This window comes from Bubalus kerabau, chromosome 2 (assembly GCF_029407905.1).
Source record: "Bubalus kerabau isolate K-KA32 ecotype Philippines breed swamp buffalo chromosome 2, PCC_UOA_SB_1v2, whole genome shotgun sequence".
Lineage (NCBI taxonomy): Eukaryota > Metazoa > Chordata > Mammalia > Artiodactyla > Bovidae > Bubalus > Bubalus kerabau.
In genome coordinates this window covers 186,729,519-186,756,251 of record NC_073625.1, presented here as the reverse complement: position 1 = coordinate 186,756,251, position 26,733 = coordinate 186,729,519, and the positions used below count along the sequence as shown (strand labels likewise).

The 26,733-nt window shown below is 40.6% G+C and overlaps 1 protein-coding gene across 1 annotated transcript in view; it reads left to right on the top strand.

Annotated features, from left to right (window-relative positions):
* The window catches only part of DSCAM (DS cell adhesion molecule), a 697,188-nt gene that overhangs the window by 396,674 nt on the left and 273,781 nt on the right, over positions 1-26,733 (top strand). Inside the window, exon 9 of the mRNA XM_055570128.1 lies at positions 18,270-18,548. Coding sequence (XP_055426103.1) covers positions 18,270-18,548 — 279 coding nt within the window. The remainder of the gene's footprint in view (positions 1-18,269; positions 18,549-26,733) is intronic.

The following is a 26,733-nucleotide window of genomic DNA, read 5'->3' as shown; positions in this document are numbered from 1 at the left end:
TGACTCTTTCTTTATGGATATTTCATCTATTTTAATAAATGTCTGTTTTTTCATATATTTGTTGGGCATAAATTTGTCCATGTTAGATCAAATTTGTTGTTCAGTCACTCAGTCGTGTCCAACTCTTTGAGACCTCATGAACTGCAGCTTTCCAGGCTTCCATGTCCTCTACTGTCCCCCTGAGTTTGCTCAAATTCATGTGCATTGAGTCCATGATGCCATCCAGTCATCTCATCCTCTGTCACCCTCTTCTCCTCCTGCCTTCACTCTTTCCGAGCATCAAGGTCTTTCCCAGTGAATTGACTCTTCACATCAGGTGGCCAAAGTATTTGAGCTTGAGCTTCAGCTTTAGCATCGGTCCTTCCAATGAATATTCAGGGTTGATTTCCTTTTGGATTAACTGGTTTAATAACTGTATTATATCACCTCTGTAGCTTTGCAATTTTTTATTCCTTTCATTGATCAGTGATCAAAGTGGGTGCTAATATTACCAAATAAAATACCAAATATAATTGATTTATCTATCTTTTACTATAGTCTGTTATTTTTTGTTTTGTATTATCTGTTATGGGCTTCCCTGGTGGCACAGACAGTAAAGAATTCACCTGCAATGCAAGAGACCTAGATATAAACCCTGTGTTGGGAAAATCCCCCTGGACAAGGGAATGGCTACTCACGCCAGTATTCTTGTCTGGAGAATTCCATGGACAGAGGAGCCTGGCAGGCTATAGTCCATGGGGTCACAAAGAGTTGGAAATGACTGAGTGACTTCCACTTTACTTTTACTTATTATCTGTTATGTGATTGAAAACTTGCTCTTCTTGCCTTCTTTGTGCCTGGTAGACCTTTTCTGATTTCTCCGACTCCTGCTTTTCTGTAGCTTTATGTTTTGTGGTGTTGCTTGAGCCCAATTTTTAATCCAGTGTGTGTGTGTGTGTGTGCGCGCATGTAATATAGATAGGCTTTTGATGCATGTTTAATACAAAATGTTTATTTGAAATAATTTTATGTCAATAGTTGTTTTAGTCAGGTTATTTTATATTTTTCATTTATTCCCTGTTTCCTGTTATCTCTCTTGACTTTGCACTGAAGGGGATCGCTCAAGTACAGATAATGGTCATAAATATGCTGCAATCATATCTCTGAGCACATGAATGTCCTTGTACTCACTATTCAATTCAGTGAAAGAATTTATTGATTTCTTAAAGAAAAAGCCAGTTGCTCATAATATATATTGATCTGGACAATAAAAACCTTGTTTCTATAGAACTGAATCTTCCAAGTTGTCTACAAGTGAAAAAAAGAAAAACTTGGATGATTTCACTCTGTCTTTCATTCAAAGAAGCAGAACTTGTCAATTCAGAAAACCATCTTGTCTGAGCCACATCAGCAGGACATAGAGACTCAGAGAATGGCACTGGTGGAGGGACATGCAGTTGGCTGGAAGTATGGACAGGGGTGGTCTATATAATTAGCCTCGCATACATCATGCTGATGTGAATACTGAGTGGATGGAACATAGACAGATCTTTCATTGGTCTATTTTCAGGCATTTCACAATATTCTTTCTTCATTAAATCACTAATTAAATGCCCTGAAATTTGCCAAAATAATTTCATTGACTTAGAGCTTCATTGAAATACCTTAATTACCTTTATTATATCCTGGTCTTCTCGATGACATATTTCATACAAATACAGCCACTTGAAGTCAGATATGATTAATATCCAGGCTTCTAAAGAAGGATGACATTTCCTAAGTCAAGGTCATGAAAAATACTTCTCATATAAACACATTGTAATTACTAGCAATTCTTGTAAAGAAGCTAATTGGGAAAAGAAGATAAGCTTTAAAAATGAATGCCAGTGATTTTGTGAATCTTGGCCATCCCTGTCATTTAGTCTGGCTGTCATCACCTCTAGTTGGCGTCTTTGGCTTGGCCTGCCTTAATAGTCTATGTGAATAAAAATAAAATAAGTACAATCCATCTGGATATGTCTTTTCCACCTGGGTTTGTATAACATGAGATATGTTTCATCTTATTAATGCCATTGTGATTCAAATGGTTTTTCTTTAAATGTTAGAGATGCAAATTAGTTTGGGTTAATCAGAAAACTACTCAGTTTTATTACCAAGTCTCTAGTAAACATGTTATTGCCTCCAACCAGGGGGGAAGGAATCTGCTTATAGCCTCAGTCCAAGGTGACTCTAATTGTTGACTATGGAAATCCTCATGAATTCTGAAGTTGTACGTCATTTAAAATGTTACAGATACTGTTTCAACAGAATCTGTGTGTGCATGCTGAGTTGCTCAGTCGTGTCAGACTCTTTGTGACCCCATGGACTGTAGCCTGAGAGGCTTCTCTGTCCCTGGGATTCCCCAGGCAAGAATACTGGAGTGGGTTGCCATTTCCTCCTCCAGGAGATCTTCCCAATCCAAGGATTGAGCCCACATCTTCTGTGTCTTCTGCATTGGTAGGTAGATTCTTTATCACTGAGCCCCCGGGAATCCTTTCAACATAATATAGTTATGAGTATAAAACACCTTCTATGAAAATCCTTGAAGAAATGTCTCATATGGTTGACAAGAGTACAGGTGATCCATTTTTCTTGAAAGTGCTTTGGAAGGAGATGCTGTCATGCTTCCCATAGCTCATGTTAGTGTTTTATTTCCCCAAATTTCACATAGTTTGTCTTTTCTCTTTGTATCTAATATGTATCTTTCCAGCGCATGGAAACAATAGTTCTTGTTTCTCATCATTTTATTTCTACATTATGCCTTAAGGATTTTTTCCCTAAAATATTTTAAGTATATTTTCCACCATGGACTTATTCAGTAATTTTAAACATTTTCTTAGTTCCCCTTACCTTTCTACTTATGTTGTCATATTTATGGCTCTATAGTTCTTCTTACAATCTGGTAGTCCAACATAGACATGCTACATAAGAATGACCTTGTTTACAAATCGTAGTACAGAGTTTGATACTCTTATCACTGATTTATTCCAAAGTTACATTAATCTTATATTAACTGTGCTACTTGATTGGATTGTATTTAAGAACCCTACCTTTGCTCCAACTTCATCTACTGGAAACCCATTATCCAGTGTATGCAGTATGTGTATGTGTTTGTGTGTGTGTGTGATTTATTTTTTAATATTTGCTGGGTTTTCTTGTATTTTTGTGGCACAGTGGTAACGAATCTGCCTGCCAATGCAGGATATGCAAGAAACATAGGTTTAATCTCTGGTGGGTCAGGAAGATCCTCTGGAGTAGGAAATGGCAACCCACTCCAGTATTCTTGCCTGGAAAGTTCCATGGACAGAGGAGTCTGGCACGCTGCAGTCCAAGGGGTCACAAACAGTCGAACATGACTGAGCACACACACAGAGTCTTGTATTTTTAAGTTAAGTCTTCTGGGATTTCTTGAGTTCTAATTCAGCTATTGGCATTGAGTTCTTCCTCAGTTCTTGCTATGTGATATATATATATATTTACTGAGCTCATGAATATGCAGAATCCCAAAGACAAAGTTCAGTTCGGAACACTGTCTGAACTTGGGACAGGCAAATGACCAAGACAAACAAGTGAATAAGCAGACTTTTTTAAGGTAATGAGCAGCAAAAATTGTCAACTATTTTTTCCCCTTGCTTTTGTCATCCCTTTTCTGTTCTGCAGAATAAGAGGAAAATACTGATAATCACATACAGCTGGGTCTTATTAAAAGAGAACCCAGCACACATGATTCCCCCAGAGACAATCTAAGATGAATAAAAGTGATTTGGATGGATGGATGGACAGACAGATGGATTGATGAATAAATGAATGGATGGATAGATAGATGGATGGATGAAGTATACAGAGACGAGATTACAAACAGACCTGATTTTATTATGAAAAATAGATCAAATTTTCATTTTAGATGAAGCTAACTGTTGCAGGTTGTGTTCTTCAGGGAACAGTCTCTAAGTTGGAGTTTAGTGTGCAGATGTTTACCAGGGAGTGTCCTTATCATTGACACCTGGGAAGGAGAGGCAAGGAGAAGGACTGGGCACAGGGAGAAGATGAGTTGTAATGCAGGCATATGGCAGCCTCATCTTATTAAGCAGGAGTCTCTGGAGAAAGTGTTTCTTCAAAGTCATCCTGGGTTTGGGCAAAACTGCCCTCTTCAGTCACTTAATGGATACAAGCCACCAAGGATCTCTGCAGCTGGGACATTTTTGAAGTGGCTGATGGCTACCGGGTACCCCCTGAGGTCACTTGCAGAATCTGGGGCCTGTGTCTTTAAAGTAACCTGGGCCACGTGTCTTCATGTACTTCACATCCTACCACTTATACAAATGTTCAACAGCTATAGATACACATGATAAACACCCTTACCTAAAGATGTTTTCATTAAATTGCTCCCCCTTTCTCTAATAACATCATCTAATATTTCAAATAAGAACTAAAGATTGTCACAGTGCATGATAGGATGGTAATTAGACTAGATCTTTGTCATCAAAATGTTTAATTCAAAGGATGTCTTTGACTTCTATTACTTCTTTTACTTGTTTATTATTCAGGTAATATCTGTGCATCTACTGTTAATGAGATCAAGTAATAATAGGATGGTCACTGCTGACACAGGATTGGGGTCAGTGGGAGGACCAATGAAGAAACAAGCATAATGCTGGGGGAGGGAGCAACTGCCTTGAGAAAGGGAGCACAAGATGAGAAACAGCATATTTCAGCTAGCTGGGTAGAGAAATAAGAAAGTCACTGATTTAAAAACAGTGTCATCTTTGAAATATATGGGAGCTATTTAGACAGCAGAGGAGATGGATATTTAGCTAGGTCTGGACAGAAAATCTAGAATCAGAAGACAGTTTCCAAGAGAAATGGAGCTGAGTATCAGAGGGATGCACAGCTTGAAAAAAAAAATCTCCAAAGGAGGTACCAGTGCAGTTGAGTTATAACACTTCAAGCCATTTGGGGTGAAATGGGGCCTCGTGGGTTGTGGGGGACAGAAAGAGGAACAGGGTATAGCCTTCACATTCACAGTCAATGTTCCTGAACCAGAGGGTACTTGCTCTAGGCAAACCTTGAGAGACAGTATCCGGTCTTGTAGCATTCAGTGTCTCCTGCAGGATTTTGAAGGCAGTAACATGATTGACGGAGAGATTTACAGGAGTGTCTTAGAAAAAGTAATCTGATTGAGGTATGTGACATGGATTACAGTGCAGAAGGAAAAGAATGAGAAACACCAATTAGGACAGGATTGAAAAGTTTTCATAAAAGATGATGATAGTGTGCTCAGGAACAAAAGAGCCAGATGCAAGAGATACTGAGAGATGGAGTAACTAGACATCACAGCCCAGGGAGAGAGATGAAGGCAGTGAGAGATGAATAGCTAGGAATATCATATTCCATTCCATTCTATCCTATTCTATATAACATTTATTTAATAACTTTTATTATTCTGAACTTCTTGTGGCTGGGAGATTTTACTAGAGAAGTGAAAGTGAAGTCACTCAGTCGTGTCCGACTCTTTGCGACCCCGTGGATTGTAGCCCACCAGGCTCCTCCGTCCATGGGATTCTCTGGGCAAGAATACTGGAGTGGGTTGCCATTTCCTTCTCCAGGGGATCTTCCCAACCCAGGGATTGAACCCAGGTCTCCTGCATTGCAGGCAGACGCTTTAACCTCCGAGCTACCAGGGAAGCCTTAGAGAATTGAAGGGGAGGCTTGAATGAAAAGGAAACAGGACACATTTGGGCTGGGATCTGAAATCCTCTGAGACATCCAGGTGAAGATCGTAGCAGACAACTGAACATGCAGTCAGGAAGCTTGAGAAGGAGTTTTGGGTGAAGAGGTAGATGAGGCAGTCCATAGCGTGGAGCTGACACCTGGGAGGGAGGGTGTAGGTGGGACCATCAGAGAAATAGAGGGAGAGGAAGCGAGGCTGGGTCACCAAGGGACAGTGTCTCCATTAGGGAGGGGCACAACCCACTCCAGTATTCTTGCCTGGAAAATCCCATGGGCAGAGGGGCCTGGTGGGGAAGAGTCTATGGGTTGCAAAGAGTTGGATACAACTTAGAAACTAAGAAACTGAGTAAAATAAGGACCAGAATTCTACATAGAAAAAAATAACACACATTAGGAGATAACACCAGAAAATGAAAGAGTTCCAACTCTTTGGGAAAATTACAATATAACCTGAGAAAAGATGTGTTTTATCATAGCAACATCTACAGCAGATGATGTTCTAACAGTAGGACAAGTTCACGGAGACCGAGGACAGTAGGGGTTCATCTCATGTGAGAATTGTGAAGTTCATGTTTGTGGTTTTGCATGTTTATTTCAATCACAAATAGGCAATTTCAAGTCAAGGCGGGTTTCTTGAACCTAGGACTTTCTGAAATTGGGATAAATGTGTGTGATTTGGGCTCATTATTGATGTTCCGTCCATGAAGGAGAAGGTTTATCATTTAGAATGAAGCCAGAGCTAGTAACCCCTGAGACACCGGTTCACTGTTTTTGCTGTGACGCCTGTCTTAAAAGGTCTAAGCCTTCAGAGATTTGTGTCCTCCTTTGAGCATGCCTGCAGCAATTCACGGGTGTGAACATCTCTACATGCACCCAAGCCTCCTACTTAACTTAATGTGATCATTTCAATTTCTGGCTAAACAATTAGCCTGTTTAATTAACCTATTTAATTTAGTATGTTTTATGTGGTTTGGGCTGTTGCAAATATGCCCAAGACACAGCTCCCTAAAGGAAATTTAGAGACGGACCCTGAAGGCCGTCCTGCCCCCCAGATGGACATGCCTCTCTCCTTCTTTGCCCTTCCCACCCAGCAGTAGCCCCAGAGAACACCCTGCTGGCTCACTCCTGCCTTTTATTTCTAGGCCAGTGTTTGGGTGTCAATTAATATCAGCCCATGTTTATGTGCACATCCAGAAGCTTCTGTTTACTTAGCACCTGCTGGCCCCAAACAATGCCCTGCTCACTTCTGCATCAGACCCTCCCAAAGTTCTCTGCCCTGTGCCCTTCTCCTCCGGCAGGCATGAGCCAAGGACCTGGAGCCTAATTCGTGGTGAGCCAGGAACAGCTCTGGCAGCTGCTGACCCAGAAGTTGCCCAGTTCAGTGTTTCTGATGGCCGTATGTGAATAAGCAAGCCTAGGTCTTGACTTTATCTCCCAACTTGCCCTACCAGCAGGGGGAGAAATGGCTCAGTGGATCCAAGAGTTAGAAGTCCGGGGACCCTAGGACATGTGGCATGTAGTATGTGTGCATGGAAAGTATTTGTTGTTGGGAGAACATGAATGCAAAGAGTAAAGTGATGGGTATAGTAATAGATATACTAGACAATCTCAGAGGGTTTTGTAGACTGGGTGAAAGGTCTTGGAAATTATACTCTAGGACTACCTCGGAGGTTTTCAAGAGGGCTTTGCATTTCAAAACATTTTTCTGGTGGATATGTGAGAAATGCTTTTCAGAGAGAATAAAATAATTGTTACTTTGGTACAGGTGAGAGATAAGAGAGAACTCTGGCAGCGGAGGTAGCAATGTATAGAAAGATTCTGATTCAAAAGAGATTTGGACACAGAACATCAAGCTGAGCTGAGCTCCCTGCACTGCATCAAGTCCCCACCATCTTTGTTTCACACACGGCAGTGCACATACATCCATTCTCATCTCCCAGTTCATCCCGCCCCCGACCCTCCTGTGTCCACCCGTGTTCTCTATGTCTGCATCTCTGTTCCTGCCCTACAGATAGGTTCATCTGTACTATTTTTTTAGATTCCACATATATAGCTATTAATATAGGCTGGGATGAGGAGGAGGGTGGTCCAAGAGGGAGGGGATATATGTGTACATACAGTTGATTCACTTCATTGTACAACAGAGATTAACACAACAGTGTAAGACACTTATATCCCAATAAACAAAGAGATTTAGACAAGAAAATCTTGAGGGATTTAGTGATTTATTAGCTGATAAGACTGAGAACAAGACAGAAATATGTGTGACTCTCAGTTCCTAGATGTAGTGTCCTGTCAGTTGTGTATTTCTTAGTCTGTTCATTCTACTAGGTTATCAACTTCCTTGGCCACTCGACTAATCAGGCTGCATAGGACCTCACCTTCATCCTTCCTGTCTCACTATCTTGTCATTGTTATGTCCTGAACCTATCTCCCTTTTTATTCATGACTTTGGGATTGTCTCATGTGCAAAGTGTAAACCCATCCAGAGTGCATCATCACCCCTTGAAGGTATTTTCAAAAACAGTTGTGCAATCAGATCAGATCAGTCACTCAGTCGTGTCCTACTCTTTGCGACCCCATGAACCGCAGCACGCCAGGCCTCCCTGTCCTTCACCAACTCCTGGAGTTCACTCAGACTCATGTCCATCGAGTCAGTGATACCATCCAGCCATCTCATCCTCTGTCGTCCCCTTCTCCTCTTGCCCCCAATCCCTCCCAGCATCAGAGTCTTTTCCAATGAGTCAACTCTTCGCATGAGGTGGCCAAAGTACTGGAGTTTCAGCTTTAGCATCATTCCTTCCAAAGAAATCCCAGGGCTGGTCTCCTTCAGAATGGACTGGTTGGATCTCCTTGCAGTCCAAGGAACTCTCAAGAATCTTCTCCAACACCACAGTTCAAAAGCATCAATTCTTTGGCGCTCAGCCTTCTTCACAGTCCAACTCTCACATCCATACATGACCACTGGAAAAACCATAGCCTTGACTAGATGAACCTTTGTTGGCAAAGTAATGTCTCTGCTTTTGAATATGCTATCTAGGTTGGTCATAACTTTCCTTCCAAGGAGTAAGCGTCTTTTAATTTCATGGCTGCAGTCACCATCTGTAGTGATTTTGGAGCCCAGAAAAATAAAGTCTGACACAGTTTCCACTGTTTCCCCATCTATTTCCCATGAAGTGGTGGGGCCGGATGCCATGATCTTCGTTTTCTGAATGTTGAGCTTTAAGCCAACTTTTTCACTCTCCTCTTTCACTTTCATCAAGAGGCTTTTGAGTTCCTCTTCACTTTCTGCCATAAGGGTGGTGTCATCTGCATATCTGAGGTTATTGATATGTCTCCCGGCAACCTTGATTCCAGCTTGTGTTTCTTCCAGTCCAGCGTTTCTCATGATGTACTCTGCATATAAGTTAAATAAACAGGGTGACAATATACAGCCTTGATGTACTCCTTTTCCAATTTGGAACCAGTCTGTTGTTCCATGTCCAGTTCTAACTGTTGCTTCCTGACCTGCATACAGATTTCTCAAGAGGCAGATCAGGTGGTCTGGTATTCCCATCTCTTTCAGAATTTTCCACAGTTGATTGTGATCCACACAGTCAAAGGCTTTGGCATAGTCAATAAAGCAGAAATCGATGTTGTTCTGGAACTCTCTTGCTTTTTCCATGATCCAGGGGATGTTGGCAATTTGATCTCTGGTTCCTCTGCCTTTTCTAAAACCAGCTTGAACATCAGGAAGTTCACGGTTCACATATTGCTGAAGTCTGGCTTGGAGAATTTTAAGCATTACTTTACTAGCGTGTGAGATAAGTGCAATTGTGCAGTAGTTTGAGCATTCTTTGGCATTGCCTTTCTTCAGGATTGGAATGAAAACTGACCTTTTCCAGTCTTTTGGCCACTGCTGAGTTTTTCAAATGTGCTGGCATATTGAGTGCAGCACTTTCACAGCATCATCTTTCAGGATTTGGAATAGCTCAACTGGAATTCTATCACGTCCACTAGCTTTGTTCGTAGTGATGCTGTCTAAGGCCCACTTGACTTCACATTCCAGGATGTCTGGCTCTAGGTCAGTGATCACACCATCGTGATTATCTGGGTCATGAAGATCTTTTTTGTACAGTTCTTCTGTGTATTCTTGCCATCTCTTCTTAATGTCTTCTGCTTCTGTTAGGTCCATACCATTTCTGTCCTTTATCGAGCCCATCTTTGCATGAAATGTTCCTTTGGTATCTCTAATTTTCTTGAAGAGATCTCTAGTCCTCCCATTCTGTTGTTTTCCTCTATTTCTTTGCATTGATTGCTGAAGAAGGCTTTCTTATCTCTCCTTGCTATTCTTTGGAACTCTGCATTCAGATGTTTATATCTTTCCTTTTCTCCTTTGCTTTTCACTTCTCTTCTTTTCACAGCTATTTGTAAGGCCTCCCCAGACAGCCATTTTGCTTTTTTGCATTTCTTTTCCATGGGGATGGTCTTGATCCCTGTCTCCTGTACAATGTCACGAACCTCATTCCATAGCTCATCAGGCGCTCTATCTATCAGATCTAGGCCCTTAAATCTATTTCTCACTTCCACTGTATAATCATAAGGGATTTGATTTAGGTCATGCCTGAATAGTCTAGTGGTTTTTCCTACTTTCTTCAATTTAAGTCTGAATTTGGCAATAAGGAGTTCATGGTCTTGGTTGTGCAATCAAGATCTATCAATATAAGGCCCTATTTATTCCACTAGTTGTAGAAAATAATAAAAAGATAAAAATCGATGTCTCCTGCCTCCTGGGTCATTCTACTTAGGAAACAGCCCTGTACATAGATCTTTCTATTCACATGAGTCATACATTTCATTATAGAATCTTGAACAACAGGCTCTTGGGGTGGATGGAGAAAGACGTTAATGGTGTTGTGTGAACTGAGTGGAGGATTGTGCCACACAGAGTCAGTGATCTACTTTTCTAGACTTGGGAGCACACTGTAGAGTTGCAGAGTTGGACAATAACCAGTCTTATAGGTAGACAGTCCATTAATAAATGTGCTCAACCCACAAGTTACATGTGTTCATCATCCTCACGGTTTTTAGACCACAGCTTGTACCTGGATGAATGGTTTCTGGATGGTTTCAGAGCCCTGAGTCTAGTTAGGTTCCAGGCATCCCTGGTGGGCATACAGACCCTGAAATGGGTGTGTAATTGGGACTGGACTCTCAGGGACCAGCCATGGGATTTGCATGCCCATAATGGGCAGTGTTAGGAGATGCGATTTTTGGAGATTTTATGAAACACATAAGATGTTATAAAAAAATAAAAAATAAAACCTTCTTAACAGTTGGGAAGAAAGGACTTGTTAAACAGAATAGAAACAAGAGATGGGAAAATTAAAGTATCTGCAGCCATGACTCAGAAGACTTTGGCTTGAGGCAATCTCTTTGAACAGTCTGATACTGAGAGCTGTCAACCTGAGACTTTTGTATGGAGACTCATGGAGTTCAGTTACCACCAGAAATGGAACGACAAAATGTGGAATTGATGGAATTATATATGGCAATGGAAAAAGAGCCTCACATGTCTCAACGTGTATGTAATGCATTTGATTTTCCCAGTGAATTATGGGCCTTGGGACAAAAAGAGAAAAAAAAAAAAAAAGAGGAAGAGGAAAGGAGGAAAGATGTTAAAGTGAGCTACCTCTGTGTACCACCTGGGCTCTGGGGCTGCATGTTACATAAAGCCCGCCGCTGACACTCTTATGAATTGTTTCACCATCATTGTTCTACATGTGAGGAAACAGAATCAGAGGGTTAAAAAATAAAAAACTGGGTCAAGGACTTCTCTGGTAGTCTAGTGGTTAAGAACCCACCTGCCAATGCAGGGGACACAAGTTCAGTGCCTAGTCCAGGAAGATTCCACTTGCCTTGAGACAGTGAAGCCTGTGCACCACAATATCTGAAGCCCACATGCCTAGAGCCCATGCTCAGCAACAAGAGAAGCCACCACATAAGAAGCCCATGCACCGTAACTGGAGAGTAGGGGGCCTGCTCTCACACAACTAGAGAAAGCCTGTGCCCAGCAAGGAAGAGCCAGTGCAGCCAAAAATAAAATAAATGAATGAATGAATGAAAAAAGAAAACTGTATCAAGGTAACACTGCTAAAACTACCCACAATTGGCCAACACCCAACTATGTTTCCTTTAATATGCTGTACTCTCCTCCGGGTGGGGTTGGGGGAGAGAAGTAAAAATTGTTTTGTACCCTCTGAAAAAGAATATACATTTAATTTTTGAGTGGCAAGACACAGAAATATATTAGCCTGATTTCATGTTCTTGCTATGCATTTAGAAAGAACAAGAATCTAGATTAACATTTAGTCTAAATTAACAGAGCATTCAACAGCTCTGCCTTAGAGAATGGAACCCACACCATTATGTAGAATGAAATCCACAAACCTGATAAGAAGTGACCTTGAGCAGATATTTACAAACTACGTAAGAAGGATATGTGAAAACCTGCTGCAGGTTACATTCATAATTTCTGCTCCTATAATGTGACAGTGTTTCATTATCAATAAGATTCAGAGAATTTACCTTAGAAAATGATGCAATGAATCTGATAAAGTAAGTGATGCGCCTAAAACAGGTGATTTGACTTCACCAGAATAATTACAAGAGATTTAGAACCACTTGGTATACTTCTTGTCTCCAATTTTGTATCTTATAAATGAAAAATATAAAATATTGGGCCCTTTCAAATATTTCTGAGCATTTTCTGCAGCAGACTTGCATTCAAGGCTGAAGCAAAGGAGACAATGTACATAGTAAGAAGTGACATGTTTGACACATAGGTTTTTAAAATTTAATTTGCACTAAAAAAGTGCATCCCAATGTAATGTGGCAAGCGAAACAAGAAGGCACAAAGCTAATGTTAGCATTATTCTGGGAAAATGACTTTTCCCTCGAACTAAATCCTTCCTTTCATCATGTAAAATTTTAACTATCTTGGATACCTTTTTTAAAAATAAATATGTTCTGAAATATTTTAGATATTATCTTTTCCCCATTTAATATATTAACAATAGCTTATGAGTCAAGAGTCTTAATCATGCACCTGATATTGTATTAACTGCAGAAACGCTGGCTGTGAAGAGCAGGGTGCCCCAGCGTAGACTCTGGGCCAGCTGCTGTGTATGTTGGTTGCATCTGCTCTTTGTATTTATGCTTCGTTTCTGCCTCACATTAACCTTACCTATTGTGGCTTCTTACTGAGCCCTCGTCAATATGCCAATTCTCAGCATCCAGTTGAGACCAAGAAATGAGATAATAAGAGTGCTGCAAAAGTTTAAAATACAATGTTCAGAGTGAGGGATTGTCCTCTGAACGACGTGAGTGAGGGTTAGTGCCTAGGCTTCCTTTTTTATTATTATTGACACGAAGAGCCAACTCATTGGAAAAGACCCTGATGCTGGGAAAGACTGAAGGCAGGCGGAGAAGGGGGTGACAGAGGATGAGATGATTGGATGGCATCACCGATTCAATGGACATGGGTTTGAGCAAGCTCCGAGAGATGGTGAAGGACAGGGAAGCCTAGTGTGCTGCAGTCCACAGGGTTCCAAAAAGTGGAACAGGACTGAACGACTGAACAACAACAATTGGAGTATAATTGCTTTACAATGTTGTGTTACTTTCTGCTGAACAACAGCATGAATCAGCCATATGTATACATATGTGCTCTCCCTCTTGGACCAGGCTCCTGCCCCCGCATCCCAGCCGTCACAGAGTACCGAGCTGAGCTCCCTGTGCTACACAGCAGCTTCCTACTGGCTCTCTATTCTACATAGAGTGTGTGTGTGTGTATATCCCACCTTACCCTCCTCTGCCCAAGTCACATGTCCATTTTCTACATCAGAGTCTCTATTCCTGCCCTGCAAATTGGTTCATCTGTGCCGTTTTTCTAGATTCCACAAATATGCATTACTATATGATACTTGCTTTTTCTCTTTCTGACTTCACTCTGTACGGAAGATTCTTGTTCCATCTATATCTCTACAAATGACACAATTCCACTCCTTGTTTATGGCTGAGTAATATTCCTGGGCTTTCTGACATTTGTTTTCACTGCTTTGGAGTCTTTATTTCCAGCAGTGTCACTTTATGGATAAATATTCTGAAATTTATTTCTGAAATTATAATTATATGTCCTAGAGTTCTATAAACCAATGAACTGCAGATATTTTAGAATTATGGAAAGCATGAATTTTTAAAAATGGATTCTCCTGTAGCTACTTCTTTTTTTTAATAGCCAATTGATTTTTTATGTATCATGGTTTTTAACTCCTCAGAGAACTCATTACTACACATTTTTTCCTGTTTTTATTTTTTTATTTATTTTTAATTAATTTATTTAAATTGGAGGCTAATTACTTTACAATATTGTAGTGGTTTTCACCATACATTGACATGACTCAGTCATGGGTGTAGGTACTTCTTGCCTCCATTCTTTGCAAGTAATATTCACATGCCATTTCTCTATGCTGTGAGTTTCTTTTGCTATGAAGAAGACACTCCTATATTTAATGAGTATTGACAGCCTACACCCCATATTGTTTTCTTATTAAATAGATAGGTTGAAAGGTATGTATCTTATCTTTCTTTCTTGATCTGGGGTTTAGAAAGTAAGTCCTTATCTATTTCTTTCCTCTCCCTATTATAACTGATAAGAAAGGTGGAGTCCTGTACCTTGTCCACTTGTTTCACTTGGGTGTTCCGTTGTTGTTGTTGTTTTTGTTTTGTTTTGTTTTTTCCCTTCAGTAAAGGCCTGGTGCAAGGCAACCAATTCAGGCGCATGTGAAGTTCTGTTAACCCCTATGTTAACTCATCCACTGCTCATAGAAGCCCCCCCCCACCCCGCCACCTTGATTTACAAATAAGGAAACTGAGGCACAGAGAGTGCTAATTGCTAAGTCATGCAGGACTCATTGCCACTCCATGAACTGTAGCCTGCCAGGCTCCTCTATCCATGGGATTTCCCCAGGTACTGGAGTGGGATGCCATTTCCTTCTCCAGACTAAAATGACACAGCTGGAAATAAACCCCAGGAAGTCTGGCTCCAAAGTTCATTTACCTTAGAAAAATGATCTCCAGTTCAGATAAGAAGCACCCAGCCAACAATGGGTGCCTAGATTCATCTGAGAAGACTCACAACTAGGTTTCTGTGTGTAAGAAACCAAAGAATTGTCTTGGAAAATTACTGGCAAGCTAGTCTTACCTAACAGCTTACACCTGGAGAGTCCCTATGCTAACAGGATGTTTGGGAAGAAATAAACTATAGTCTTTGTTGAGAAACATGGACTTAGGATGGGAAGGGAGAAGAAAGAATACTCTATGAGACTTACTTAGGCAATGTCTGGGAAGATTGTAACCCCACAATATTCAGCCAATGAGGAACTGGGGAGGGGTCTGTGCTCCAGAGGATAAAAGTGCTTGCTGTAATGTCCCAGGGGTGCCTGCCCACCCAACACCACATCTTTCGAGACCATCATTAAAAGTCTTGCTTTCACTGTGTAAAAGCAAACAAACAAAAAGAAACCAAAGAAGAGGAAATGCAGTTACTTTTTATTTTAAAGATGTCAGTTCATTACATGTTAATATTACACGTGGAATAAACATTTGTGACACTTGGGGCAAGATTTAAAGAAATACAAACACTCTTGGTACAGCTTGGCACTTTCCCTGCCTCATGACAACCATGAACAAACCAAGTGTAATTCAGCTTGATCTAAACAGCTTGTAGGCTGTCAATACGTATTAAATATGAGAATATCTTCTTAGAGCAGGAAAAATTTACAGGATAGAGAGTGTTAGTCACTCAATCATGTCTGACTCTTTGCGACTTCATGGACTGTAGCTGGCCAGGCTCCTCTGTCCATGGAATTATTCAGGCAAGAATACTGGAGTGGGTGACCATTCCCTTCTCCAGAGGATCTTCCCAACCCAGGGATCCAAACTGGATCCTTTGCACTGCAGGCAGATTCATTACCATCTGAGCTACAGGGAAGCCTGTACAGGATAAAGGGATCCTTTTTTCAAGAACAGAGGCAAGGCTTAGCTACAGAGGAATCAGAGTGTAAAGAGAAAACAGAAACAAAATCCATACTACCTACATTTGTAAAATAGCACTAACTCAATGGTTTGTAATCACCAGGTAGAACCCGTCCTGAGATCTTTGTGTCTTGGCATCAGACCAACTTGTTGCAGACCCAAAGTTCTATTAATAACTTTACATTGAGTATCCACAGCAGTTTTGACACTGAGTATGCTTGTGTGTTGGAGAAGGCAATGGCACCCCACTCCAGTACTCTTGCCTGGAAAATCCCATGGACGGAGGAGCCTGGTGGGCTGTAGTCCATGGGGTCGCTAGGAGTCAGACACGACTGAGCGACTTCACTTTCACTTTTCACTTTCATGCATTGGAGAAGGAAATGGCAACCCACTCCAGTGTTCTTGCCTGGAGAATCCCAGGGACGGCAGAGCCTGGTGGGCTGCCGTTTATGGGGTCGCACAGAGTCGGACACGACTGAAGCGACTTAGCAGCAGCAGCAGCAGCATGCTTGTCTGTACCTTTAGCTGTTTGTTTGTTTACTTGCTTGTTTCTCTGATAAGGTCTAACTTGAGCCACCTGCTTACTGATTCTGGCTGTATTTGCAATTCTGAGTTCTAACTTCCCACCTCCTCTAGAAGCGTGTGTGTGTGTGTGCGCGCGCGTGTGTGCTTAGTTGCTCAGTCATGTCCAACTCTGCAATCCCATGGACTGTAACCCACCAGGCTCCTCTGTCTGTGGGGATTCTCCTGGAAAGATTACTGGTGTGGGTTGCCATGCCTCCTCCAGGGGATCTTCTCAACCCAGGGATCGAACTCATAATATTAAATAACAGAAAAGCCACTGCTATGCTTTGTTAACATAGCAGCCTATCACCATGCATGCATGACAGCTGTACCGGGTAGAGATGGTATATCATGTTCATTGCTGTCTGACATACTGACATACAGTGCAATATTGAGCACATACTAGCTGCTCAAAACCCACTCCAGTGCTCTTGCCTGGAGAATCCCAGGGACAGGGGAGGCTGGTGGGCTGCTGTCTATGGGGTCACACAGAGTCGGACACGACTGACGCGACTTAGCCGCGGCAGCAGCAGCAGCAGCAGCTGCTCAAAAAACACTTCTTCAGTGAATGAATGAATGACTGGTTTCCATTCAGTTGTTTCTTAGCTGGATTCCTTACATCTCCCCTGAGTTGATAATGAAATGAAACTATGACTGATTTAATGAATCAATTCTGCAGACATCCTGCTATTTCATAATTTCATTTATGAAATCACCTAGCATAATAAATGGCTTACATTAAGTTATATGGGCTTAAAATCTTAATAATCTATGAATAACTACCCCAAAAGACTGATAGGAAGAGCACATTGTCAGGTTGCCCATGACCTCATGACCAATAAGTAACCAAAGGAGAATCCAAAATTGGCTCGTCTGGTGCCATTTTGACTATTTTATGATGCTGATACCCTGTGAGGCCATCTAGGAAGCTGCCAAGAAGAATGATCCTAAGTCAAGAGGGAAAAATAAGAGTGTATTAGGGAAATTAAATGAAAACAGAGCATTCCAGATGGAGTGTGGCTGTGTCCACGGCTGGCTGAGCTGAAGGTTATAACCTTATCTTCAGTAGCAGTACATCTCCTCAACTCAGAAAACTGACCACAGACCAATTCATAATATAAGATCATGGGCAAGGAATGTGCAAAATTAAGGGGGTACAGAGGAAACTCAATAGACATGAATCTGAGCAAATTCTAGGAAATAGTGAAGGACAGGGAAGCCTGGCATGCTTGTCCATGAGGTCACAAAGAGTCGGACACAACTTACTGACTGATAATAACAAGAACTGAGTAACTGTGCAATTATCCTAACATAAACATTTTAAATTAATATTTGCTATTGGCTGGATATTGGATATTTTAAAAGTATTTAATAATAAAACTGAAATCTCTTTCTTCAGTAGACCTAAGTATGTTTACTAAAAACGTGTGGAATGGATTGAAGGGAAAACAGTAATTGTAAAGTTAGTATTAGCAAGGCAGGAAAGAAATCTCTTGAACACATCATTTTTAAAAGCTTCCAAGAGAAAGCCAATCCCAAAGCCGTCTTTCAAGGCATTTACACTGAAAAATGCAGAACCTGAAGTTTTTCCTTTAAAAAATGATTATTGAATTTAAAACATTTTTATCAAAATAATTAGATTAAGCATATTTTCTGAAGTATTAATACAAATTAACCCATGCTTATCATTTAGAACAATAAGAAAATTCAAAGAACAGGAGAGCCCTATTTCAAATCTTCTGCTAGTTCATGTATGTGTATGGTGCAGCAGTGACTTGTATTGCTCTTTCAATGTCATGCAAGAGGGTTAAAGAAAAGAGAATGTAGAGTAATGACAGTTCATTATCATCTTCCCTTTATTACTTCTTCTTTTCTTTCAGTTCCACCTTTTATCCAGCCTTTTGAGTTTCCAAGATTCTCCATTGGACAGCGGGTCTTCATCCCGTGCGTTGTGGTCTCAGGGGACTTACCCATCACCATCACCTGGCAGAAAGATGGCCGGCCAATCCCAGCAAGCCTCGGGGTGACCATTGACAACATTGACTTCACAAGCTCCTTAAGGATTTCCAATCTTTCCCTGATGCACAATGGGAATTATACCTGCATAGCCCGCAATGAGGCAGCAGCTGTGGAGCACCAAAGCCAGCTAATTGTGAGAGGTAAGGAGGGACTGAGGATGTGTGGCATCTATGCAGTCAAATTCAATAATGCTCGTCAATGGTGTTTCCTTGAAATATTAAAAGTAACTGGAATTCCCATTCAAATACACACACACACACACACACACACACATAGCTGTAGGAACCAACTATGAACTCCTCTAAACTCCAAACCAAGGTTTAATTGATATTTACCTAAAATATGAAATTTCAAAAATTAGCCAAGAAGAAATGTGTGGATGAAGATGTGGGGTCCATGGGATATATTTCTTGAAATAGGGCTTCCCTACATTAACCCAGTGATAGTTGAGGCCCAAAGCTCATGAGCACATGCTGTGTTGAATTTACCTTATAGCACTTTTTGTATTATCATTTAGACTGATGGTTTTAAAAATAATATTTGGCAAAGCCATATATCACAGTTTTTCTAAAGTCAAAACATATAAAGTAGCTTTTATATGTTTTTGTTTTCTAGTTTCTAAAATGTAGTTTTCTTCCTCATTTCTGTTGAGCATTAAATCTCTCATTATTTGGGGAGGGTATTGAAACATCTATTAAATTAAGTGAAGTATGGCAAAAATTTATGAAAAAAATTTAAAGAAGGTAGTTTAATTTGCAGAAAATTTTTCTAGGGCTCTCAGTGAACCTGAAATGTAAGCTAAAGTCTCATTTCACATCTCTGCCCAGATCTCCCAATTCTCATTAAGGTTCACATGCATTACCTGCAAAAAAGAAGCTAGTGTTCCCCAGTGTCTGTGGAGCATGGATGTTCTGTGATTTCATGCTTCTTCTAGAGGTGTATGTGTTCATCTACCCATACAATGCTCACCCACATTGCAGAAGTAATTGTATGAAATTAAAGATTTATATTAATGTTGACTATTTGCATTTTGGGGCTTCGCAGGTGACACTAGCGGTAAAGAAAGTGAGTGAAAGTCTCTCAGTCGTGTCTGACTCTTTGTGACCCCATGGACTGTAGCCCACCAGGTTCCTCTGTCCATGGGATACTCCAGGCAAGAATACTGGAGTGGGTTACCATTCCCTTCTCCCTGGGATCTTTCTGACCCAGGGATTGAACTGAGGTCTCCTGCACTGCAGGCAGATTTTTTACCATCTAAGCCAAGAACCTGCTTGCTGATGCAGGATTTTGAAGTTCTCTAACAAAGGGCTCTCATCATAGTTATCAAAAGAGATGGATTCCATTACCTTCAGCACAGTCAGTAGATCTGAGCAAACTCTTTCTTGAGCTATAGATTCCCAAGTCCTTTCTCAGACCTTGCACCTGGTCTCCATGACACTTCTCCTTCCTTTCTGCTGAAAAGTAATGCCCATTCTGGCTAGTTGGCAACAGAATAAAGTGAAGCATACTTAGAATTCATATGAAGAAACCAACTTTGTATTTGTGAAAAAGAGTTTCCCTGAGTAAATCAGAACATCTACCTTCAGTTAGATACAAACCAAAGGCACAAATGGCCTTATACTAATAAAATTAGGAGCAATGATTTTTTTCTCCAGTTTTGAAGATACATAAACATGGGAGCTGCTCCAGTACTGCTTCCCAAATGCTTTCTTATGAGAAGAACTGACTCTCACTATCATTTGAAAGGTCAGATCAGGGAGTACATCAGCCTGACTCCGATATAATCTACTCTGAAGGATCCAGGTCAGAGAAGAAAAATGCTAGATGAAAATGTACACGAGTGTTCTGTGAATCACTTGGCTTTGCAGGAAAGCAAGTGAACTTTCTGACCAAGGCAAAAGTCAAGTGACCTGGAATTGAGCTCAGCCAATCAGGATAATGCAGTTGATCACAATCTGATTAGTGTCTCTCTGTGGCTGTTTTTAAAAATATGTTAAATAAGCTTCTGTGAAATTAACATTGAATCACTAGTTGGATAATATAGCCCTGAGAAAGAAGATGTGCTTCACAAGTAGGTCAGTAGCTGGAGAAGTAGTCAAGGACAAAATGATGTGGGGCACTGGTTTTCACTATGAAATCTCCTGAGAGATTTAAGAAAACACTGATGACTATTTTCTAGTCCTAACTAAACACATGACCCTATGGACTGTAGCCTGCCAGGCTCCTCCATCCATGGGATTTTCCAGGCAAGAGTACTGGAGTGGGTTGCCATTTCCTTCTCCAAACTAAACACAAGTAAATCACCATCTCTGGGAGCAGATCCATCTCCCAAATCTCTGGGGCATTATTCTTTCTTTTTTTAAATTCAAAAATCATCTGTTAATAATTCTTGAATTTTTTCACATATTAAAATTACCTGGGGAGCTTTAAAAAATGCCTGATGTCCAGGCTGAAGTCCAAATAAATAAACATCACTGGTGGGGTGGTGGGGGGGACCCAAGCACCAGGAATTTGTAAAATTTCTAAGCTGATTATAAAATACAGGGAAGTTTAAGTCCACATACCCTAGGTAATTTGAATATACAACTACTTTAGAAGTCTAGTTTGTTCTGTAAATGCAAAGAGAGGCCATTGGTGACTTTAAGCCAGCAGCATGACCTGATTTATGTTTTTGATCATCACACTAGCAGCTGTGTAAAGAATGGACCAGTTCAGAAAGCAAAGATAGTAGATAAGAAGGCATTTCAGAAGTTGAGGCAAGATAGAAAGTGACTTGAGTGAAAGTAGTGGGTCAAGGTAATAAGAAGCAGTTTTAATTTGCAATATGTTTTGGAGGCAGAGCAAACAAAACATGTTATAAAGTGACTATAGCAAGTGAGAGAGAAGATTCCTTAATTGGAGTACGTATTTTGCCTAGTCAGGTAGATGAAAGTGTCTGCAGCAAAAGTTGAAAAGATGTAAGGACTAGCAGCTGTCACAGGGAAATAACCATACGAGAGCAACAAGAGTGTCTAGACCCAAGGCATTCCAAAATTTAAGATTTCAGAATAAGAGGAGAAATCCACAAAGGAGACAGGAAGAAAAAGTAGTCACTGAAACAGGAAGAAATCCAGTGGATTGTGGGGCCCTGAAAGCAAAATAGCAAATAATCAGGAAAGATATGTAATAAAGTATATCATGTCCCACCAAAAGTAAAAAAAGAGGAAAACCAAGAATTGTTCATTGGGTTTGGGGGAAGATGAACACTGGTTTGACCTTGCACAATGGGGTGGCTACAGTGAATGACTGATTAGTGGGGCTTGAAAAAAGAAAGGGAGGTAACTGAATGTGTGGGAACTCAAGAAAGTACACTTATTTTTATATTTTCAAGAATGTGCTGTGGCAGGAGGAGAAAAAATGGAAAGGAAGTTAGATATGGACATGGGACAAGGGAAGCTTACATACTAATGGGAATGAGCCAGTAGAGAGGAAAAACTGTATGTGGCAGGGCAAAGAGATTATTAGAAGATTCAGGTCCTTGACTTAGTTAATTGGGTTCTTTTACCAATGGAATATGTCCAAACTAATATAATAATAATCGTAGTAGGGCCCCATAAGGTAGAACCAACAGAAATGGTTGGAAATTTCAGACATCCAGGTTTGGGGTCAAATAACTTAAAAGATAAATTTAAAAAGTCATCAGAGAGTAACACACAATGCATTTATCCTCCTACCATGAACAATGATGAAAAGTGAAAGTGTTACTCACTCAGTCATATCCAACTCTTTGCAACCCCATGAACAGTAGCCCCACAGGCTCCTCTGTCCCTGGGATTTCCCAGGCAGGAATACTGGAGTGGTTAGCCGTTCCCTTCTCCAGGAAATCTTCTCAACATAGGGATCAAACTCAGGTCTCCTGCATTGCAGGCAGATTCTTTACCATCTGAGTCACCAGGAAAGCCCATCAACAATTATAAAACTAGACAAAAATTTGTAAAGTAATCATTTTTCAGGCAGTGAAACACACAGTAGAGGGCTGTGTGGTCCTTGAGATAAATATGACCTGTTCCCCAAATGCACCCCAGATTTTTGCTTGGTGCACTTTCCAAACCATGATAGCAGGATGAAGAGCCTAAATAGATATAGTGACTTTTCAGGTGATGATAAACAAAGATTAACATTTAGAATTATTGAGGTGCTAGATATTTCAGGGCAGAGTACTAGGGAGTGGGGACCTGTTCAAAGAAAGATTTCCTAATATCTGTATAGGGTTCCCTTTGAGTCTTTAGCTAGGTTCTGTGCTTCACATGCATAGGGTGAGACTTTATGAGATCTAGTAGAGAACAGCTACCAGGAAAATGTGACATGATTAAAGATTCCAAGAATTACACAGTGCTGAGAAGTGTTGAATTTCTGACTAATCAGAGTAGAAAATACACAGGGAATTCAGTTGAAATCTCAGAGAAGCCACAACTAAAAGAGACCTAATCTAGTCCTGGAATAAGGGTTCTTCTAAACCAGCCTTAACAACAAGGCTATGAGTTGTCTTGACAGGATAAACTTCTTCACCAGTAAATTAATTGTCTGCAATCATACCATTTAACACTCTTAAAAGGAAGACAACAAAATCCAGACTATCAATACATAGCATATCCATAATGCCTTACATATATTTACTGGGTATGGGAAAAAAATAGGAAAATGTGAGCCATAAATAAAAGAAAAAAAAAATAAAAGAAACAACCTAATGAACATACAGAAGTTGGGGTTAGAAGCAAGGTTTTAAAGTAGCTATCATAATCATTTTGAAACATTCAAATGAAATTATGTGTGCCATGAGTGAATACATAGTCTCTTGGCCTACAAGATCAAACCATTCAATTCTAAATGAAATCAATGCTGCGTATTCATTGGAAAGACGGATGATGAAGCTGAAGCTCCAATACTTTGGCCACCTGATGTGAAGAGTTGAAAAGACTATGATGCTGAGAAAGATTGAAGGCAAAAGGAGAAGGGATCAGCAGAGGATGAGATGGTTGGATAGCATCACCGACTCAATAGACATGAATTTGAGCAAACCCCAGCAGACAGTGAAGGACAGAAAAGCTTAAAGTGCTGCAGTCCATAGGGTCACAAACAGTCAGACATGACTTAGAAACTGAACAACAATCATAAACATTTTGAAAAATTCAAATGAAAAGATGTGTGCAATGAGTTGAATACATAGGCAACACAGAAGAGCAGTGTAAAACATTAAAAAAAAATGAGCCAAAGGAAATTCTAGATCTGAAAAACACAGTATCTCATTCACTTCTGCTCTGCCCCTAGCACACAACAATTGGGGCAGAGAACTTTCTACCTGAATAACTAATTGTTGCCATGAGTGACAGCCTTTTTTCTTGGATACCTAAATCAGACAGCTGCTCTCAGAATTTCAAATTTTAGTTTGAATGGTCAAGTAGTTGAATTTTGTTACCACTTTAGCTAGATCACATTCCAGATAAGCTAAATATATCTTTAGGTAAAATAAAGAATCATATCATTTATTGTTGCCATTTAGAATAATGAGAGTTCCATATTGCAAACTGCAGACTTGCTAACTTTGGAGCATAATCTGTCCTTTGATTGGTGAAAAATATGCAAAAATAAGTTGGAGAAATAACACCCACATGAAAACAGCAAACAGTATTAGAGAATACTTATATGGGTTTTTATTTCAATCTGTAACATCAGTTGGGGAATGCTTTTCTCTAAGAGGCTTTAAAGTTTTTGGTCTGAGGTGTAACCTGGGAAAAGTAGAACTAGAACAAGGACCTTGAAGACTTTGAAGTTGCCTTCTTGCAGCTAGGGTGGTTGCAAAGTCTCCAAGTGACAATGTCAAAGAGCAAAGCGAGCTATAATAAGGGAGAGCTCTGTGGCTTTGATGGACTTCATGGAAGAAGCGAGAACCATCAACTCTGATGTGTAAGTCGGGTTAGAAAGAAACTGAAACATACAGCAACACTGGAACTTTTAATAAGTAAACCAAAGTCCACGTTTCTGCTTGTTCATCTTCTATATGATTTAGAAAAGGCAACTGAATTTCTGAGTCAGTTTCCTCATCTGTACAATAGAAATTATGAGTCTTACTTCTTGGAGTTGCTGAGAGAATGGAATCAGATAACATTTGTAAATGTCCTTACCACCCAGCTAGTTGCAGGGCTTTCCAGTTCCTCTTCCTTTAATGAATGAGTAGGAAGGAGGACAGAGGTGTTCAGACATGTGTTTTGAGGCCAGTGAGGGATAAACAGGACCAGCTAAGACACAGGTGGTGCCATGATCAGAGTCAGCCCACCTGCTTATTGCCATGACCAAGTACATGCTTGATGTAGGAAGTGATGGGGAACCTCAGAAGTCCTAGCCCTTGGAATAGTGCCCTTGGAAGTAGGGGATACATATGGTATCAGTCAATGGGCTGTGGCTCTGCAGATAAGAGAACCCAGCAAAGACCCCATGGCCTGTCAATCTGACTCCCCAGACCCCCTCCCTGGTTCTCTGCCCTCTGTTTCCTTTCATCTCTATCAGGATCTGGACACCCATTAGCTGTGCCATCTTGACTATATTCCTTAACCTATTTTTACTTAGATTTTACTTCAATTTTCTTATTTGTAAAATGGGATAAGGGCTTCCCAGGTAGTGCTAGTGGTAAAGAATCTGCCTGCCAGTGCAGGAGATGCAAGAGACACAGGTTTGATCCCTTGATTGAGAAGATCCTCTGGAGTAGGAAATGACCACCCACTCCAGTATTCTTGCCTAGAGTATCCCATGGACAACGGAGCCTGGCGGGCTACAGTCCATGAGGTCACAAGGAGTCGGACACAACTGAGCAAAGCCAATGGGTGGTAACTCCCATTCCTGCTCTTCTCCTTCTGTTTTTCCTTTCCTTCCACTCACATGTACCTGACTTTGGTACTGACTGAGGACACTTTACATGGAGGAGGCCAGGTGGTAATCCCAAGCATCAGGCAATTAGAATAGTGGCCTAGGAATACAGTCAAAAAGGTAACAGTACACTATACTTTTGAAGAAACTGCAGCATTTGGGGATACATTGTGTCTGGGAGGTGAGGTGATAACTGAGGCTGTAAAGCTGAGGTGTAGGATAAAAAGAAATGAAAGAAATGGAATTTGGGGACTCAGTTCCTGCTTATTCCTCATACCAGAGTCTTATGGCTTTGGACCATTGTACAGCTTAGCACATTTTTGATAGCTTGGGTCACAGGGAAGATTTATGAAAGCTTAATTTAAAATAAATTAGCTGTTATCACAAGGGAAGTTGGAGGAAAAAACCCTTAGCACTTAGGCATGTGCCCCATGGCTTACACTGGCAGTGGATAGATGATGACCCTAATGTCACACTCAGTTGGGTGACCTTGGTATTGGTGAAACCATTTTGAGGGAAAGGACTGGAATTAATGGCAAAACACGCCCGCCCTTTGGTTCCTGTTATTGGCTCTGCATTACTGCAGGGCAAGCTGCCAACATTATGATTTCCTGTCTGTGACTCCAAAGGTCAGTCTTCTTACACTTCTTTATATCTTATGATGAGTCCGTGTTTCTGCCTTTTAATAATGAGCCACCACATAGTGAAACAAACACATTATCTAAAAAGCCCCTACTTTGACCTTCATTTGGCAGGAAAATAAAACTTGTAAAGGCCACTCTCTTGTTACTATTTGTTAACCCAATTTTTGACACCATATTCATGCTCTCATGTTGCTTCATTCATCCATTCATTTTTTTCCAAAACATACTTATTAAACATCTATTTTATAAGATGTTTAATAAGAGATACTCTGAGTGTGCCAAAGAATTGATGCTTTTGAACTATGGTGTTGGAGAAGACTCTTGACTTGACTTCAAGGAGATCAAACCAATCAGTCCTTAAGGAAATCAGTCCTGAATATTCATTGGGAGGACTGATGCTGAAGCTGAAGCTCCAATACTTTGGCCACCAGATGTGAAGAGATGACTCATTGGAAAAGACCCTGATGCTGGGAAAGACTGAAGACAGGGGGAGAAGGGGACAATGGAGAACTAGATGGTTGGATGGCATCACTGACTCAATGGACATGGATTTGAGATGGTGAAGGACAGGGAAGCCTGGCGTGCTGTAGTCCTTTGGGTCACAAAGAGTCAGACAGGACTGAGTGATTGAACAAGAACTGAGTGCTGGTTATACAGGGTGGTCAATATGGGGAGACCCAATCCCTGCCTCATAAAACTTAGTAACAACCTAAATGGGAAAATAATCTGAAAAAGAATAGATATGTGGATATGTATAACTGCATCACTTTGCTGCACACCT